This window comes from Alosa pseudoharengus, unplaced genomic scaffold (genome assembly GCF_046254945.1).
Source record: "Alosa pseudoharengus isolate Yale_2024_CS ecotype anadromous, Long Island Sound unplaced genomic scaffold, YU_APseudo_1.1 YU_APseudo_1.1_scf_1, whole genome shotgun sequence".
Lineage (NCBI taxonomy): Eukaryota > Metazoa > Chordata > Actinopteri > Clupeiformes > Clupeidae > Alosa > Alosa pseudoharengus.
In genome coordinates this window covers 57,155,299-57,175,793 of record NW_027468564.1, presented here as the reverse complement: position 1 = coordinate 57,175,793, position 20,495 = coordinate 57,155,299, and the positions used below count along the sequence as shown (strand labels likewise).

The following is a 20,495-nucleotide window of genomic DNA, read 5'->3' as shown; positions in this document are numbered from 1 at the left end:
TTTCTCAAAGTGTGATCCAGGGACCTCTGGTGGTCCGCAAGCTATCCAAAGTGGTCCGCGAGCAGACGAGGTAAAGTACAATATAGATGAGTTGAGTTGTTTGCAATATTGAACCAACTTGTAAATCCAAATAGTTCTGCAACACTGACTATGTAAGCTATAGGCTAAATCATATGAATCCTCTGACACAATGAGCAAGGTGCAAAGACAATAAGCAGTGGTTCAGTGAGTAGGCCTAGTTGATTGTAGGTCTATTGTTTTTTTTAGCTAGGTGGTCCGTATTTTTTATTTTTTTTTGGTTAAAGCAACACCAAAGAACTTTCCCTCTGTCGCACGCGCGCAATTTGTTTATCCAGCACCGGCTTTATAACGATGTCCGCAGACAAGGTATAATATGTTGCACGATTTATGAAAGTAGGCTACGATGTATTGCGACATCAGATGCAAGTCAAATTTGTAGTTTATTATGTCTCATTCCATCGAACTACAGATCCGCTACCCGATCTGGAAAACATAGACAGGTTAGCCGATAGAGGGCCGTAAAGCGAATGCAGTGTTAGCCTAGCCTACAAGTTGATGAACCACTGAAACAATTTTGGAAACATTATTTTAAGGTACAAAAAACTCTTTGGTGTTGCTTTACGTGGTCCTTAGTCTGAAAAAGTTTGAGAAACAGATAACTCCACGTAGGGTTTCGTTTTTTGTTTGGGGGTCAGGCTGCCCCCAGTTTTCGGAACCTGGGCTGCCTACAGAGACCGGGTTCTTTTTTTACACTCATGCAGGGGCGTATCAATCTTTTTAAAAGTGTGGGGGTTGTGGGATAGGAAAATGAAACAATCTTGCCAAATTATAAATAACTCCCTACAGGGACGTTGTAAGTATTTTCTGAGAGGGGTGCGGACTATATTGGTGTCCGGCAGTTTCTACCCTGAAAAAAAATTGAAATTCTGATTGCTAAACACACCATTTTAGCAACGCCCCTCGTGTGGCTCATGTGACATGTAGGCCTACATGATCTACCTATCACTTCTATATTTGACACTACCAGACATATCTCATGTTATAAATCAAGAAATCATTTCAGAAATTATGTTTTGTGCATATGGGTTAGCAGGCTACAATAAATTGCCCTAACAGACAGCAGCCTAATTTCGAGGTATCACTAATACCTAAATAAATATAATAATAAAGAATACAGAACTATAAGCTCAAATTCAAAAACGTTTGAAGTCTAACCAAACATATGCAAAGGGAATATAAATAAATTGTGTTGCATATAGCCAGCTTAATTAATTTCAACTTAATGTTCCAACTCATCATCAACTCACCTGTTGTTACTGAGGTTAAGTAATAGGCTAGTCTACTAAGTAACAGATGACTTGAATTGTCCTACTGCTGCACTAGCCTACTTACGATTTGATCACAACCGTGGGCTAGATAGAGTGCAGTAATTGGTTCAGTCCCTGCTTTGCAAAGTGTTGGCAAAGTGCCGTCGAAAACGGCAGCAATTTTTTTTTTTTTACTTTTTACTGAACGGAGCTGGGGGGGCCAGCAGGGTGGCCAAGCTTTGACCAGTGGTGGCCGTGGTGGCCGTGCCCCCCCCCCCCCTGGCCACCACGTAGCTCCGCCCCTGGTAAACACTAACAAACGATTCCTGCGCAATCGCTGACTTTTAATCTGTTGAAATGTAGCCTTCAACAATGTCTAACACAGAGCCGTAACATGTATCACAGCGCCCCCTCCCTGTGATCGCGGAGAACTCTCACGTGTGCAGGAGCCAGAGGAGGCGGGCAGGCGCTACTAGGCTACTGAAAGAGCTGAGGTGAGTGTATAATTGCATGAGGACATCTTATGTAAGAATATAACAAAACTATCCTATTGTCTGTATGCACTTCAATCCATGTGAGTCGTAGGCTGTTTGGCTCGCGTAGGTCAAGAAATTGACCTAGGCTCAGATTTTACTCGGAGTAACGTTAGCGTTTCAAAGCCGAGGCTAATCTAAATGGCCGAATTAGCTTGCTAGCTAACGTTAGGATGCAGGTTGTCATGTTAGCTTGTAAAATAGCTAGCAACATGCAATTTAGGTACTAGTTAGATCTATCTCCAACCTGCAGTTTTCAGCTAGTCCCAAGACATTCGCCTCAAAATTCGTAACCGAGTGGGTGATTTGTAATTGTTTTGATAAACAGATCTGCCTGACATTATCATATCTGTAACGTTAAACGTTGACTTCACCTAGCACAGTTTGGCAAGATAACTAGCTAACGTTAACATGAAGTAAGTTATTGCTAACTGTTATTTGAGATGCATGAGACATTTAGACAAATATTACATCGCGGAGTTCATAAACTCCTTGTCGCAGGGATTGGAATCTTACAATGTGCGGCTGTCTTTCAAAGTAGCTGCTAACGTTAACGCTTAAGTTACGGCTGTGTTGTTAGCCTACGTTAACTAGCTCATATTATCAGGAACAACTTTCCAACCGTTAAGTTAACGTCACATAAAGCTTCAGCCGACAAATTTGTTTACTCCTACTTCCTCGTCTGATTTGACCTTGCACATTCTCCCTAATTTTAGAAGAGACCTTGGAGTTGCTTTGGCCGAAATAAGTAAAATATGCAGACCGAACCGTCGCTCATGTGGGATGAGCAGAAGGCCTATGAGGAACTCTTATACTGGGATAGTTTGATTCAAGATGGTCATCGACTACACCCTCATGATTTTGACAGGTAACTATGCTTTTGTTTTGGTGGGTACTCGTCCACTTAATTGTTCTGTGTAACAAACAATGCCCCTCTCCACCTCGAGTATACAGCCTATGGATATGGATATGTGTCCATAATGCACATGCCCACTTGAATGCAGTCTTTAAACTTCTGACCTGTGTAAAGGATAATTGGGCTGTTTTATTTCAGGCTGTATATGAAGACCATAATGATGCATTCACTGCAGTGTCATGCATGTGCTTATCTGTCCCAATGTCTTAAACTCTTGTCAGGTATGAGGACCTGCGTTACTGGTATGACTGCCTGTTCTATGAAGAGGAGCTTAGAAAGTACAATGAGTACATTGCAGCCCTTCATGAGCAAGAGAATCAGCATGTTTATGCCCCACAAGCGGTAAGCCCCCCCCCCCCACATGGAACACTGACTATGCTTACATATGTGAACATTATTGTGCTGAGCTGTGGTATGTCTTTGCCATGTACATTTCGAACATGACATTTTAAACGTCTTTATTTCCCCCCTCATCTCAAATGGTTTTCAGAGTTCTGTTTTGATAATGGCTTTTTCATTAATGGCAAGATGCAGTCGTACTGGAAGTCTGGAATCACATCTTGTCCGACAAGGCAGTTGAAAGAACTTTACCAGACAGATATTCAGCTGTGCCAGATATTTTCCAAACTAAATAAAAACTCTACAGCACATTCTCCAGGTGTATTCTGGAGATATTCATTTGTTCAGAAGAAGGAAACTAATATTTTTAGTAACATAATTGTAGAGATGCACCGATATGGAATTTTAGGGCCGATAACAATAACCGATATTTACTGGTTTGTTGTGGCCAATACCGATACGATAACCGATAATATTACTCTTGAAAAAAAATTGTGAAAAGTGATTTGGGGAAAGCATTTAATAAGCATAATTTTATTGCAGTAATTTTACCTACCACCAAATGATGGACAGAACTCATAATAGTCCTCAATAGTACGGCAGTCAACAACATAACAGTAGCCTAGCCCTACAGTATGTGTGGCTCCTTTAAGTGAACCTGACGTCAGTGAATTGCGAGTGAGTGGCTAGAGAGTTTGAATCGTTTTCATTTAGGACTAAACGCTCATAAACGGCTCAGCTTGGAATAAGCTACAGTATAGCGACCAAATCAGAGTTTGTGAGGGAAACGTAGGTTTAGTATCAACTGCGGGTAACTGAATAAAGCTGCAACTCCTCAGACTGTATCTTATGTCCGTCTACTCTGTTGCGCACAACCTGCTGCAGCAGAAATGAAAGGAGTTCGCCCCGAAGGTTTTAATAACTTATTATGATGACCTGTCTGGAACTAAAGCACGAATGGTTAGCATATTTCTAGGTAATAATACAAAACCCAAGCTAAAGTAATGCAAATATAATACTAAAACACAACTTAGAACTAGGCTTACTTATGTACTCGTCCCACTAACGAGTTTGTTTATTTGTTTCCCCGACCAGCGCGGTAAAGTGCAAACACACCAGCACAAGACGGCTCTAGATAGGGCTGAGCTCCGCTCTGTTAAGGTTAAATGGCGGATCATTCACGAGAGGATTTTGAGATGCACAGATTCCCAAATGAACGCATATCCACAGATTTTGTTAGAGTGGTGAAATACATTCACACCGCTGACATTATATTGAGGAAAAAGTATAGCCAACCAAGCTCAAGTGGCTCAGTGTAGCGGACCTTATGTAGGCCTAAATTAGGACTTTAAAAAATATCGGCGCAAATTATCGGCCAGAATTCTGTTATCGGACCGATAATAATATTTTCATTTTTTCACTTATCGGCTTATAATATATCGGCCGCCGATATATCGTGCATCCCTACATAATTGTGGAATTTTAATGTGTGAAATGAAACAACGTGGATGGCTCTTTCCCACTGTGCATTGCAGTGTCTGTCTACCTGACATGTTTAATGGCTGCTCACCTCTCCTCTCCCACAACCATCTCTTTTGACAGCCCCCCACACCACCCAACCGCCTGTTTGCCAGTGCAGACCGCCATGTGATGGTGAAACATAACGACGTCTACCCGTCGGCAGAGGACCTGGAGGCTGTGCAGACCATGGTGGGGCATGTCGAGTGCGGCCTGAAGGCCGTCTCTGACTGGATGAACGAGCAGGACATGCTGCGGTCTGCTGAGAGGTGAGCGTCAGTCAGGTTCAGGCTCAAGTTTACTTCTACTGACTTTGGTTGGGGCTGAGTGATATGGCTAAAAATAGCCCATCTCAATATGCTAGGGAGAAATGCCGATGTATGATACAATATAATAAAATCTTATAAATAACGTTTACATTTATGCATTACACGGCTCTTCAGAGTGCTGCAGAAAGTTCCATTCACATGAATGGGCCTTCCCAACGTTCGGGCCTATGTTAAATCTACATAAATCACCGGCAAAGCATTTAATCACCGCTGTCAATGGCAACGGGTTTTGTGCTTCTGATTAATGTCTTTCATATCACTACGCAAGGACTGGAACTTCATTCAAACGTGAAAGCAGACGGTTGATCAGCTGTGTTCTAAAGAATGTTTGATTCAAGTTCAGCAGCGTGTGTTGTTGCGAACTATTTGTTTCTCAGCAAATGCCACGATGAACGGTAACAAATAGGCTAGGTTATGTAGGCTAAAGTCATATCGTGGGGAGTTTATTATTTAGTTTTGGCAAGTAGCCGTATAATAAGCGGGATAATGTATAGAACGCCGGTCATTACTGTGAAAATAAGTCCCTTCAGGGCGGAACAAGACCCCTCCGCTGCGCGTCGGGGTCCGGTTCGCCCTGTCGGGACTTATTTTCCCAGTAATGACCGGCGTTCTATACATTATCCCTTACTTAACACATCATACTGACATAAAAGTTAATAGTTGTGTACAATTAAGAAAACCAGAGGAAATTGCACTCACAACTCATAAAAAATTAACGTGCACCGTTTTGCATATGGAGAAACCGGCAAATTGTTCACAAAACTATATGAAAAAATCACACAACAATATTCTCAGTATTGCATTACTGTATAGAAGAATGATCACGATATACAATACGATTTGGCACAGCCCTAACTTGGGTCTGATGATCAAGGAATCAAGATCTTAGCCTAATAGCTGGTTTGATTTGCATTGAGAGATGATCTTATGGAAAATCCAATCGTGAGATATGGTCAAGGGTACAGTATGTGATGATGTGGGGCTATTTTAATTCCAAAGGCCAAGGGAACTTTATCAGGATGCATAGTATCCTGGATCCATGAAATAACTGACCTTTAAAAATAAAAATCTGCCTGCCTCTATGGGAATTTGATATAGGGGTATGTATACTTATGAGCCCCTGTATTTTAAGAAAGAACATTTATTTATTTATGATACATTATTCATTCACAAAGAGAATTGGTGTCCTAAAATGTTTGGAGTTTTAGTAATTTTTTAAATGAAGGCATTAAGAACAATTTTCAAAAGATGATTTTTATTCCTCTATTTAGTCACGCTGTACATAAACATGCTAAAGTTATGTAAACTTATGAGCACAACTGTACTGTGAAGAAACAGCACAGTGTTGGATGTTGGAAGGGTGTTAAGTGCCTGTTTGTTGTCCCCTAAGTGAGCCTACGCGCACGCTGCGTGGGGTGTTCCGAGTGGGCCTGGTGGCTAAGGGCCTGCTGCTGAAGGGTGATCTGCAGGTGGAGCTGGTGCTGCTCTGCAAGGACGTCCCGACCAACTCACTGCTCATGATGGTGACGGGCAAACTCTCAATTCAGCTGAAGGTACCACCACCAATGCCACCACCACCATGCCATTGAAATGTTTCCATTGGGACAGTTTTCTGACACGTGCATGCATGAACATACAGTATGTAGAGATGTGAGTCCGGTTTGTCTTCGTCTGACAGGGCCTTGCTGGTGAGGAATACACAGTCACTCCAAACCCAAAGGAAGCGTGCATCACAATCAAGAGCACAGCAGAACCTGTGCTGACCCTCACGGTGCACGTGACCTCCCCAGAAGTCCGGCAGCAGGCGGCAAGTGAAGGTAACGTAGCCCCAGACCAGCCTCGCTCGTGATGTGTGCCTGGCCTCTAACGGTGCTACAGAGAGCCACAGCTCTGGTGCGTCTCTGTGTTGTTGATCACTGCTCTTGGAGTTTTTCTTTCCCTCCTGTAGCGTTGACTCAGGTGGTGGTGTACTCTTGTGTGAAGGGTTCCCATCCTCGTTGCCTTTTCAGTCAAATCTCGTTCGTTGCTGAATCCTAGCCTTTATAGGTAGGCTTTTCGAAACATAAATTTCAAGAGTGCGGATACACGTGTGTGCTTTACCTTATAGTTGTTCATGGTTTGTATTGCAGCAAATACATTTTCTTTTTATTTGTAGATATATTCAATGAGGTGGACTCACCAATTGGCTTAAAATTGATTAGGGCATTTTAAATGTTGCTTATTTCCTCTTTTAATTAAGTTCATTGTCTTTTTCAGTGTCGTGTAGTAAAATTTAGAGTTGGGACTCCCTGACTGATCCTGTCCAGTATCGGTATCGGGTGCTGATACAGATGTAATTCAATCATGGTATATCACACTGACACTGATGATCCAGATGTTACGAACCTTTGTCGGCAGCTAAGCTCATGGAAGTAGATGCCGTTTGAGGTTGAGGTTGCCCAGCTTCAGTCCCTAACCTAATGTGTCTGCAGGGCTGATGCAAACCTTTCTGCTTCTCCCTTGCAACTTCCATATCAGCCTGTGTAGCTATTGGGCTATTTTGGGAAAGCTAATTAAAACTTGAAGACGCTGTATGTGAAATGCGTTGTTCGCTCTGAATAAAATCAAGTAAACGTCAAAACAGTGTGCGGTAGAACTATCTCAATTTTTGCTAATTAAAACTTGCTTTACTCTACAGTTCCATCATAGCTGTGACTTGCTAATTTTGCTAACTTTGCCAATATAGTCTTCAAATTTTGGCTTTATTTTAAAATGTGTCAGAGCATTTATGCTTTTGACTGTTATTGGTCTAAACAAGAGTTTGGATCAGCCTAAAGGCCAATTTACACCAGAACCGTTTTTTAAGAGTTTATCAGTTGTCTGTCTGAGAATCCGTTAGAATCAATGTAGCAATTTACACCGGCAGTGCTTTACGCATGTATTGTGTCCGATCAGAGTGTCTTTTTACATTTCGCTTCTAATTTAGAGCATATGTGAAGCGTAGACATACAAAACACATTGTTACCTCACATCTGAGATGGATGCAGTCTAAATTATGTTTCAATCACGCCTGCGTCTAGTTTGCATTGTAAATTCCCAGTCAACAAGCCCCAACAACAGCAAAAAACCTCATTCATATTTTCTTACCTTTTCTGTGTTGTGTGGTTTGTTATAGTCTCATGTAAACAAAACAATAACAATAATGATGATGATGAAAAAAGAGGTTCGGTTTTGGATTCAGAAGAGAAAACAATCCTTAATGTCCCTTTGCGATAGTGAGCCCTGTGAGTCCACACATCAGTGTTGTTTTGCTGCAGTAAGGACCTGTTTGCTATTTAGTCGTTTTACATATTTGAATATTGTTGCCTGTGTTCAAAATCTGATTATTTCATCCAAACCTTCAAGTCTGTCCACTTTTAGGGATGCTGGACCTTTGACCAACTGGATGCTGTCTGTCTTGGAAGGGGGAAAAGCAGTTTACCCTAAAAAGAGGGAGAGGGGAGGGGCTCTGCCTGTAGCAGAATGCAGCGTCACGTCCAGTTTAATAGAATAATGACCAGAGGTGTGCCGCCTTTAAATAATTGGGGCTTCTCGGTACGCTTGCTAGTGTGTTTGGCACAGTAAGTTGCTTGTTAAACTAAATTAGAGTGAATGTGATCCGAGGGTGGGTGGGAACGTTAGAGGACGTTAGTACGGGGACCCCCCTCCTCTCGCTCTGGATGCTGTCGGCCTGGGAACACTGCCCTTTCCCCCCGGGACATGTAACAGAACCCCGCTTGGTCAAACTGTGCCTTATCTTCTCATTCCACTCGCCAATAGAAATGCAATCGGTCAGCCCTCCGCCGGACGCCCTGGACAGGCAGAAATGCCTGGATGCCTTGGCGTCTCTACGCCACACCAAGTGGTTTCAGGTTTGCACCCTGCCTTTATTGTCACGCTGTTTGATTAAATGACAGTACCTTCCACACCTGAGTCAGATGTGTATTTCATGAGTAGTTCACCCATCATTTCATATGCTGAAACCCTGTACATGTGTTAGGGGTGCCGTAACTATACATGAGTGGTGGTGGGGTTTGTGCAGACTATATTTCACAACAGTAGGTCAGCCATTATTCTGATACAGTTGCTTGTAAGTGATGATATTAACCTTGCTGTAATGTTACCCCAGTAGGGAGATTATGTTGCTTCACTCTGTGTCTGTCTCTGTGTGGTTGTGTGACTTTCTCACTGTCAGATTCATTTGAACATTAAGGCTTTTAGTTTTTGTTTACATGGTCAGTATTGGTAACACTCTTACTTTCCGTTGACATATTTAAGGGTGCGTTCACACTCGAGCTGCTGGTGTGGACTGGGGTCAGAATTGAAGTTCAGTTTCTGTAGTTCATTTTAAGGCTGTATTGGGTCATTCAGTGTCACATCAGAGAAAGTTGTTGCTGCACCGTCTCGGATTTTGTTCAACCTTGTCTAGATTATGAACGGGCCCCAAAACTAAGGCCTGTATTTCTGTCCATATCCTACATGTCTTCATATATTTTTCAGCCCTCGGTATTTAATTTGTTTTTGTTTTGTTTTTTGTGGTAAGCAATGATTGGACAATAATATTTAATAGACAATAGTATTTTTAATAGGCAGCCCAAGCTTTGTAGGGTGGAAGACAAACATGTTGTCAGTATGACTGAGGCATTAAACGTTTCTATAGCATGAACATTAAGTTTCTATAAGGCAAGATGGTAAGGTAAACATAAGGTAAATTGAAGAGACATTGAGGCTATTATGCACTTGTTTTTTTGTACCCATATGTTTTCAATCATCATTTTTTCCCCTTTAAATAATAATTTGAATGTTGTCAAAATATTTGAGTTCTCATACAATGAGCTTGAAGATATTCAGAATAAAACAAGGGAAGGTGACAATTTTCAGTATTTTTTTTTAAATTACTAAAAGACGCATGAAAGTTTATCTGGAAATAGCTGAATGTATGTATGTGTGTAGAAACTGCGTGTTTCTTACATGTTGAGAATATACATGGACTGTGGTTGGCAACTAAATGATGCAATGTGGCAAGCAACCAGTGGGAGGGGGAAATGTTCAGATCAGCAAAAAGTGTGAAAACAGCCTTAACAAATGAATCCTTGAAATGAGCATGTGAAGTGTGGGTGAACTACTCCCCTGAAGCATTGGAGATCGTTTTGAAATGTTCGTAACAGCATGTAAAATGTTATAAACAGAACCGTGCCTTCAAATGCAAAAAGCAACGTGGGTCTGAAAACGTTCGAAATACACATTTGACAACAGGTCTTTACTTGTTTGGCCTATAAAACAATCCCTACAATTCCCTGATTAAAGGCTTTAAGCTTATAAAAATACTAAGCACCACTTGCTTGCTTCGTGTTAGAGGATACTTGCAGTAGAGCATAGGACTGTAAGAAGCTAACTGATGACGTATTAACTGCCCAAAGCTGACCTGTGCTGTTACTTACGGTTTGGTTTCCAGGCCCGAGTGAATGAGCTGAAGTCCTGTGTGGTGGTCATCCGCATCATGAGGGATCTCTGCACCTGTGTTCCTTCCTGGCTTCCACTGAAGGGATGGGTGAGTGCAGGGGAGCCCTTACTAGCCAAGGCTGTTGATCTCTAAGGAAGACTAAAGATATAAAGATAGCTAGCCGCGTTCCCTATTGTCTGTAAAGCGTCTGTACTGCTGTATATGGGACCACACTATCTCGATGCCCAAGACAAATTTCTCTCTGTTAGAGACATTAAAGGCTCATCTTATCTTATGTTATCTTATACATACATGTGTTGAGGTTTTTACTAACATGCAGATTTCTTTGTTTTTAACACGCACAAGGCCCTGGAGCTACTATGTGAGAAGGCTATCAAGACATGCGAGAGACCTTTGGGAGTAGCTGAAGCCCTTCGCCGAGTCCTTGAATGTGTAGCATCTGGAATCTTGCTGGAAGGCAGGTGTTTGTGCTGTGCTTGTGAGAGACGTCTATTGAAGGATAAGAAATGCTTTCTAAACTAACCTGCCGTCTCCATTCTCAGACGGCCCAGGCATCTCCGACCCTTGTGAGTCAGAACCAACTGACGCCACCTGTAATATGACCCTTCAGGAGCGAGAGGAACTCACTGCAAGTGCCCAAGTGAGTGAAGAGTAGGGGGTTCTGGGACTACTCTTGATCTACCGGTACAGTGCTGGTGGAACAGGTCTCATTTTTGTACAATGTCTGTCCATAGCCATTAGTTGCCGTTAGCCATTTTTAGCACGAGATGTTGACTACTGCCTACAGCGCTGACGAGGGGCTATAATAGGTGACCAGCTGATGAAATCCCCAATAGAGAGGGTGTGGTGCTAAAATTGGAAATGCGTGTCCCGTGTGCTTAGATGTGGGTCAGTGGGTTAGTTCACTGGCCAGAGGAGTGGACTGCGAACAGAGTTTTCACCCCTGTGGAGAATTTAGTGTCACAGTCGTAAACAGCTCCTTACGGAGCCTGAAGAAGACCTACAGGTCTTACCTATAGTGCAGCTACAGGCTAACTGTGTCAGACCTACAGGGCTTACCTATAGTGCAGCTCCAGGCGAACTGTGTCAGACTGGGTTGTTGCACACACAGAGATTAGGGTATGTACCATTTGATTCAACTCTGGGGTAGACGGCAAGTAAACTAATTTCCCACAAAGTTGCCGTGTTCCTTTAAGCCCTGGACCTGACTGAGGCTAACTCCACTACAAAATACATGTCCATAGTCAGTAGGAGGTAACCTAGAGTTTGGCATTATACTCAGTGTGTGTGTTTTTGTCTTCTGCGCTCTCTCTCTCTCTCTCTCTCTCTCTCTCTCTCTCTCTCACCTTACAGAAAGCCTTGAGGCTGTTCGCCTTTGGACAGTATCACACAGTTCTGGGTATGGATCGACTTAACAATTACACGCCCAAGTCTAACCGAGGGAGATTCCCTGGTCCAGGAGGAGGTATGGACAGACCTAACTCCAGTCATAACTCAGAAATCACAGTAGTACCCATACACAAATGTAGCTGATGTGTGGGTAACTGTTTGGCACTATTTACACCTGGTTTGAATATGCTTCTTGGATGATCCAGTCAGAAGTGGACAGCTCTAAATACGGGTGTGTATGGCACTCAAGCCACATTGAGGTGCTGTAGGATGCACATGGCCACATTCTTTTCACCAATGTGTCCTGGGCCACATTGAGGGACTGCCTACTCAACTGATGTTTGCTGTGTCACTGGAATAGCATATCGGACTTGCAACGGGTGAAGGAACGGCTGAAGTGCCCTTGAGCAAGGCACCTAACCCCTCACTGCTCCTCGAGCGCCGCTTTAGCATGCAGCTCACTGCGTTGGGATTAGTGTGTGCTTCACCTCACTGTGTGTTCACTGTGTGTTGAGTGTGTTTCAGTAATTCATGAATTGGGATAAATGCAGAGACCAAATTACCCTCACAGGATCAAAAAAGTATTTATACTTATACTATACAAACATCTGCGGCGATTGCGCTACAGAATCAACCCAGTGTTTATTGGGTAACACTTTACTTGAAGGTATCTACATAAGTGTGACATGCCACTGTCAAAACCCTAACTTGTCATGACAAAAACCGAATGACACTTGACCGAAGCGTTATGCCATAAACGTTTATGACTCGTTTATAATGTTTGACACATTCATGACCACAACCATGCATTTGGTCTTTTCAAGTGGAAATGATGTCGGCTAGATGTTTATTTGCATAGTAGAGTTGAGAAGTGGGATCCGGTCACAAGAGGACACTTGTGGCATGGCGACACATTCTAATGCCAGATGTAAACTAAGTACACTAAGTGTGAGTTGTCCACTTGTGGTTACATTCGCTAAGCCACTTGGTATGCCAGGTATGAACTGTTTTTTTGACCTCAACAGAAAGGGGTAGGATAATGTAGCCCAAGAGATTTATTCATTAAGTCTGAATTTATTTATTCATTGTAGATTCCTAAAATCTACATGTACATTAACACATTGATAGGTTGCATGCAAAGATATATAAATATGCATTTGTCATCTGTGTCTGCTGTTTAGCTGTTAAACCAGTGGATGCACTGCCTGCTCCTCCATCTAAGAGACCCATGGAGGATGGAGCCAATAGCAGCGTCGCAAACAAGAAGAAGAAATTTCAGAAGCCACTGAAGAAACGTATGTAAATAGTAGGGGTGGGCGATATATATCGTCTGCGATAATATCGTGATTGTTGTTTTAACGATGTGCAAATTGACATTATCGAGTATTTAAATTACTTATGGGGAAAAACACCCAAAATCACGCATTGAAGACTCATACATTCCCAGGATGTATGCGGGAGAAGCCCCTGGCTGCAGCAGAGCAAGTGTCACGTGATCACTAGTGGATCACAACCTAAAACACATTCTCTGCTAAAACGTTGTCCCACGCACGCCTAATATTTATTTTGTGCAGCGAGAGTAGCCTACTTGGGATTTTATGCGGCTACTTCTGTTCAAGTAGCATTGATGAGACAGTCACGTTTTTTCCTACACGGTATTATATTCAGAGAAAACATTAGCCTTTGAGTCAGTTGTAAACAAAGAACTATTCTCATGTAACTCTTTTGTAAATGGACTGAAGTTCGCTCTAAATATCTACGTTTATCGATTATGCTAACCGTTAGCATCTCTATGGGATTTCTCATATACATTAGCCATAAGCTAACGCATTCGTTTCTATTCTGTAACTTGGAATGCTAGCCTACATGATTGCTCTTAAACAAAACATAGAAGGAAATAACTGAGATGTACTCTATTGGTCTGCTTAGTTTTACAGTGAATCCTATGTAAAGGTTTGAAAGGAACTTCCGCTTCAGACTTTCTCTTGGGAAACTGTTAGGCCTATTCATCTTCTCTAATGTAGCTGTCATTGCCACACACTCAAGTGGGGGCAGAATTGGAAATGTGTCAGAGTGACAATGCATTGGTTGATTTGGTTAAAAAGTCACAGGTTAGGTTATTGGTTATTATTGTAATGATGCTATTCATAAATAATGAGCTGTAAAGTAACTCAGACTTTAACAAAAAATATTTTTTAAAGGATATCGACTAATTATCGTTATCGTCAAAATCACAAAAAATATCGAGATATTATTTTTTGTCCATATCGCCCACCCCTAGTAAATAGCCAGATTCGGGCTTGGTTGTCCTCAAAGTTTCGTCGTCGTTGTTGTTACTGTTGTCATCCAGGTGTTTATGCTGATGATGCGTGCCTGTGTGATTCCCGTCTCCCAGCAGCCCCCTCGGAGCAGAGCGGCCTCCCCCAGAGCTCGGTGGTCATGCTGAAGCTGAACAAGATGCGTCCGGGTCTCCTGTACCGGCTGGTCTCGCAGACGGGCCCCGTGCACATGCCCATCTTCACCATGGCCGTGGACATCGACGGGGAGACGTACGAGGCCTCAGGGCCGTCCAAGCGCTTGGCCAAGCTGCAAGTGGCCCAAAAAGTGAGTTTGCGATTGCTTGAGACTGCACTGTACACTATACGCTACCTCACTGTTGGGTCTGAAAAGGAGCCCAGTCCAATATGGAGTTCATCAGTATGGAGGTCTCTCTCACTCTTGGGTGTCTGATGTTGGGGCTCTGTCCTCAGGCTCTTGAGGGCTTGGGTGTCCGTTTGAACCCAGAGAAGAGAGCGGCGGCGGTGCCGACGCCAGCAAACCCTGTGAAGAGTGAAGAGCAGGAGGAAGCAGCTGCCACGACCACGACAGCAACTCCAGTCTCAGTCTCAGTCGCAGAGCCAGAGGAGAACGCCGAGGTGAGGCGAGCAGAGAACCCCCCCACAGCTCAGTCATCATCTCCTCAATCACTATAGAGTGGAAATCAGTCAGTTTGAAACCCTTATATATAGATAAATAGTAGGGGTGTAACGGTACACAGAAGTCACAGTTCGGTTCATACCTCGGTTCGGACATCACGGTTCGGTACGAGTTTGGTACAATGGAGGGAAAAGCAAAACAAAAATGCAGAAAGCAATTTTTTTTTTATTGTGCATGTCTCAGGCTGTACCACCTAGCGTCCTACAGTCTCTTCCCTGAGCTATCTGCAACAGACTGAAGTGTGTAAAGATGTAGGCTAAACAATAAGTACCCAGACTCCACCTGTAACTTGTAAACAAAATAAGACAATCAGCTATAAAACTGAAAATAGGCCTACAGCATCTCTTATTTCTGAAAGTGCAAATTACATAGAATAATGATTTTTAAAAATCCACTTAAGCAAGACCGTCAACATCCGTGTTTAGTTGTATATGGAAGGGTCTACAATTTGCCTCAATATTTTTCAGTGTGTACAGTAATAATCTACTAACTGTCACACTATTTTGCCTTCTTTTAACAAAACGAAATTGCTCCTTTCATTTCATAAACAGACTACAACTAGAAGTCACTTGACTTTACCCTTCGACGTTAACTCACTGTAGCATGGTTTGTTTATTAGCCTGGTTAGCGTTGACACTTTCTTTTACTGTCTATGCACTTAACACTGCCAGCTCCTCATGTGAGAAGTTACAAGTTACCCCAACATTATTACCACGCGATTTACATAGCTTTCTGTCATTACGAAATCATTTAATTTAAGCCATAGGTTTTGGCCCTATTTGTATGTGTATCCAAAGGCTAGTGAAGCGCAGGGGAAGTTTTTTTTTTCTCGTTTCAGTGATTGGTAGCCTACATCATCTGGGTGATGGCTTTGAATATGTGTAGCATGTGCGATATATTTCCACTCACATTCCCAACAACTGCTGAACAACGCTGACACACAGTTTCGTCTTATCCACCACTCTCTCGCCTGTACTACTGTAACTGAAGTTCTCACACTTGCGATAAAGAGACCAGCGGGTCCTCTAACTCTTGTGGGTCGCCACCACTCGCTTAGTGCTGCTATCTCTGACTGACTGACTAGACCGACAACCTGACAAAAAAATAACATAGGCGCCAATCAGAGCTTCAGAGCTAAGGCGAGGCTACAGATTAGCGTTAGGTGTCGCTAAAGAACTCTCGTACTTAACAGTAATTCCGCATTACATGAATTAATCCGCACATGAGTTTTATGTAGTTTTATACCGTATATTCTTCGTGTAAATTCATGCACCGAACCGTGACGCCCGTACCGCTTCGGTTCAATACAAATACATGTACCGTTACACCCCTAATAGATAGATACTTTATTGATCCCCAAGGGGGATATGGCTTTTAACTATGACATAATAGAAACAATACACCTTTGTTCATTGTTGTTCTTCATTTCGCCCATACACCAGGCGCAGTCTGCCTTCCAGGCGGGTCCCATCCTCACCAAACACGGAAAGAACCCCGTGATGGAGCTCAACGAGCTGCGCCGAGGCCTGAAGTATGACCTGGTGTCTGAGACCGGCAGCAGTCACATCAAGAGTTTTGTTATCGAGGTCAGTCGACGTACCAACTCCAGTGCTTTAACCATGCCTGTGACAATTCATTAACACACGCAGCAGTTGGACATCTAGAGCGTTAGGATGCGGTTCTCTTTCAAGTAGGCAATAGTTTGAAGAAATACTACCCAATAATTATATGAAGGAATACGTGAGGACTGCTGAGTTTGTTGTAGTTTTTGTTGTTTTTTGTTTTTTTTGATGACTTCCACACTTTCCGATTCATGGTGCACCAACAGTTTGTACTCTTGTCTGTCTGCCCTCTCAGGTGGAGGTTGATGGGCAGAAGTTCCAGGGCACTGGGTCCAGTAAGAAACTGGCCAAAGCCAACGCAGCCATGGCCGCCCTAGAGAAGGTCATGCAGGCCAGCGTGCCGTTCAAGAAGAAGAAGCCCGCAGTAAGCAGCCCGGGCTTTAGGACTCTGAGCGCTCACATGTCTGTTGCATGGTTGTAAACTCAGGCCTTTGCTGTAAAAGAGCTTAATGCTCAGTCAGTCTTTTCTAAATAAACAACGGTGTATCATGATGATGATGTACCACTAAAACCATATTTTGCCTTAAAATATCTATGAGATATCCCACTCTGTTTTGGTGGTGTCACACCTGAAGGTTGGGTTTGAACGTGGCCCCTAACATGAGTGTGTTGTCCGTGTGCCCCACCAGTACGGCTTGGGATACATTGCTCCAGCAGGCGCTGCTCGTGGCAGAGGCCGGGGGCGAGGACGAGGCCTGAACCACAACACCAGCAGCTACACAGGTGAGACCGTACACAGCACTCCTGTCTGACTGAGACCATACACAGCACTCCTGTCTGACTGAGGCCATACACAGCACTCCTGTCTGGCTGAGACCATAGACCAGTGTTTCCCAAAGTCTGGGTCGCGACCCACGGGTGGGTCGGAGGAGATTTTGTTTGGGTCGCCAGCACAATTTATGTTGTGTTATAGGCCTAACTGATACCATTTGTCATTTGATACCAGGAAAGCTAAGTTTTCTATTAGGATGTAGATTGTTAACTACCACAGTCACGGTTTTGTCATAAAAGCTCATGAAACTGGCGCATGAAACTGGGAGACGAACGCATCGCAGAGGGGGTGCCAGAGCATGGATATCTACCTCTCAAAATGAAACCGTTCTGTGGGGCGCCTGCCATGTACCTCGCAGTTGCAAACTACAAGGGACATGAATCCGCCTATTTGCACGAACATTAATAGATACCAGCTCCTCAACTTTACCGATTAAAATCTAGTGACCGCGCTGTCAACTAAAGCAGACATCCATAGACCGGACATAAGGCCATTCAATTTGCATACAGTTTCGATTGCAGATGCAATCTTTAAAGTTAATAGCAACCTCCTCACATTCTTATTTCTGATTTAAAATGGACAACAGTGCATTATATTAGTCTACAATTTAAATGGGCATTTTAAACACTATTCCTCTCGTTTTCTACCTCGCTAACTCCAAAGTAAAGGCGAATTCTTCCGGCTATTGTGCAAACGCCTCTTGTTCTGATATAACGACTATAAAATATCATATAATACAACAATACAATATACCGACTTGAGTTATTTGCTGTTTACATTGGAATTGACGTCCACAGTGTTATGGACCCATTTGTCTGCAACGCAACGTAGCCTACAACATTTCTTTTTAGAAATACAGGAACAGCTTACTATGCTGACGAATGACGACTGCACAACATGCGAGAATTTCCCCTACTCTCGGATGCGCATTAAAACGTATCTTTTCAGTAGTCATTTCCAACTTTTCACGCTGATGGTGCTCAAAATGCAACACAACCGTGCTCAAAGCAGAGATCCTATAGCAATGTATGGTTGGGGGAGGCATAGAAAAGTTGGAGAACCTGTGGCCTAAAACAATATTGGTGGTTGCAGGGTAGATTTGAAGTGAAATGGGTCGCGATGGTCTGTCATTTTTAAAAAGTGGGTCGCCAGAAAAAAAGTTTGGGAAACACTGCCATAGACAGCACTCCTGTCTGGTTGAGACCAAAACAGCACAGCACTCCTGTCTGACTGGCGTCGAGAAGAGGCCACTCGTCTCTTCATGCCTTCTCACATGAGTGTGACGTATAAAAGCCTGTTAGCGTATGTGTGGTGTTAACTTGATGGTCTGTTTCAGCTGGTGGCATGGGAACGTATGGCTACGGCAGCACCTCCACGTCCTTCTACAGCGGCTCTTATGGTAGGTCCCCTTCCTGTCGTGCTCCAATCATTTGTTTTGATAGCATTTGAGTCTTTTATTTATTTGGCTAACGTGGCTCCGTTGTGCCACCTCTTCACCAGAAACCTCCTCCCCCAGCGCTGGAGCGCCGCCCGGGGTCCCCGAGAGCAAAGCGCCCCCCTCCACCCCCGCCGCCGCCTCCAGTGTGCCCCCCTACGTGGCCCCCTACGGCAGCTACCCCAGCAGCACAGCTGCCCCTGCTGCCCCTGGCCCCAAGACCACCGCCCCTGCTGCTGCTGCCGCCGCCACCCCCACCACCACCTACCCAGTGTCTTACAGCCAGGGCTACACCCCCTACAAGAAGCCCCCGCCCAGCCAGACTCCACTAGTGGGCCCTGACTACGGGTACGGTTACGCCAGGCACACCCCTGAAGCCACCGCCACCACAGACTACAGCTATGGGGGTGAGTGCTGCACTGCACACGTAGTAAAGGGCTTTCTGACAATGATGCTGCCAGCTTATGTTGGAGTCAGTGGAAGAATTGTAAATTAAGTTAGTAGTACCAGACCATACTTAGCTCACGGACAAGAGATGCTTACGGACTTTATCAAGCTGTGCGTGTGTGTGTGTGTGTCTGTGTGTGTGTGTAAACACGTAGACTTTGTATATCCACTAATGTAGACATGACTGAAATGTGCAGCCTTTTAATTCCTTGTGTCGTTCTCCTGTGTCATTTCCACCTACAGCCTATGCCAGCCAGATGTCCTATGGCATGCCAGGAGCTCAGGGCTACAGCTACACCCAGTCAGCCTATCCTAACATAGGAGGCTACTCCTCTGGAGCTACCTACCCCACCTACAAATAGATCCACTTCAGCCATGATCCAGCCTCACTCTGCTTGTCTGTGGGGGAGCTTGCTTGCATCAACTGAAATGCACAGCATCTCAAAATCAAGCATGGCTTTCTCTTTCTTTCTCTCTCTCTCTGTTTTTTAGTTTTTGTTTGTTTGTTTAGGTTTGGTCAAGGCCCATGCGTTGTTTGTTTTTGGCAGTGTTTTGATGCGCTGTCTCAGTGACGCTTGACTGCAGGTCTGTCTTGGGTTTTTATTTCCAGCTGTTCCATATCCCCGTCACCTGTTGATATTTATAATATGTGTGATTGGAAACTAATTGTAACGTGTGACTGGTCAGGAATCTGTTCCTACCTGGGAAGAGGAAGTCGGCATGTGTCATGATCTTAATTCTTTTTTTTAGCATGGAAAAAAAGGTGTGTCAGCCATGTTCCTCCTTCTTTTTTGATCAGTGTGTTGGTAGACAGGAAACTGAAGCTGTTGTACATAAGAAGGTGTAGCGGTTTGAACCACTGCTGCTAACTTTATTTTTTATCAATCAGAGTACCGTAATGTTCTCTCATTATCAGTTTGAGTTTTGTGAATGTAGCCGAGCGGCGATATCTTTCCAAACAAAAAGTACTGAATGATCAGATTTTTCTTAATAAAATGGATAGGTTGCTCTTGTTTTCCAACTTAATGAAACCTGTTTCTAATGAATAAAAAATTTTGTATTTTCATTTTGTCTTTAACATCATGTTTTCTCATTTACGAAATAAAAAAGTGGCCCTCCTCACAGGGCTGTGATCCAGTCAGCAGTGGATGACCAGGTTTAAACTTTACGGTTTTAAATTTCTGAACTTGGTTAAACTTTAAATTTGCACTTATTTGCTAAAATGCTGCAGCTGTCACATTGAGATGAAGATTACTCATGCAGAGATGGGTGCAGAAATACCTGGGATTCTCCTCACGCGTTTGTTATTACTGTATTCATTAGTCATTAGAAACGAGGTTGAAGCAATGACCAAAAAAACATTCAGTTGAAGGCATCAGTTCAAACACTGTTGGAGGGCACATTTTAGA

At 43.4% G+C, this 20,495-nt stretch overlaps 1 protein-coding gene across 2 annotated transcripts; it reads left to right on the top strand.

The window, feature by feature from the left end:
• The first annotated feature begins 1,752 nt into the window (after positions 1–1,752).
• ilf3a (interleukin enhancer binding factor 3a) lies at positions 1,753–20,152 on the top strand. 2 transcript variants are annotated; one of them, XM_076294735.1, is made up of 20 exons: positions 1,753–1,822; positions 2,578–2,729; positions 2,999–3,119; positions 4,719–4,903; positions 6,354–6,516; positions 6,642–6,780; positions 8,762–8,853; positions 10,437–10,532; positions 10,791–10,902; positions 10,988–11,085; positions 11,799–11,910; positions 13,016–13,129; positions 14,233–14,438; positions 14,585–14,749; positions 16,253–16,396; positions 16,668–16,796; positions 17,062–17,155; positions 18,541–18,603; positions 18,705–19,046; positions 19,330–20,152. In XM_076294735.1, the coding sequence occupies exons 2-20, from the start codon at positions 2,617–2,619 to the stop codon at positions 19,446–19,448; spliced, it is 2,607 nt and encodes an 868-aa protein (XP_076150850.1). In that variant the 5' UTR covers positions 1,753–1,822; positions 2,578–2,616; the 3' UTR covers positions 19,449–20,152. The 2 variants fall into 2 exon arrangements, with proteins under 2 accessions (XP_076150850.1, XP_076150843.1); XM_076294728.1 differs by having other exon boundaries at positions 14,230–14,438.
• Positions 20,153–20,495: the final 343 nt, after the last annotated feature.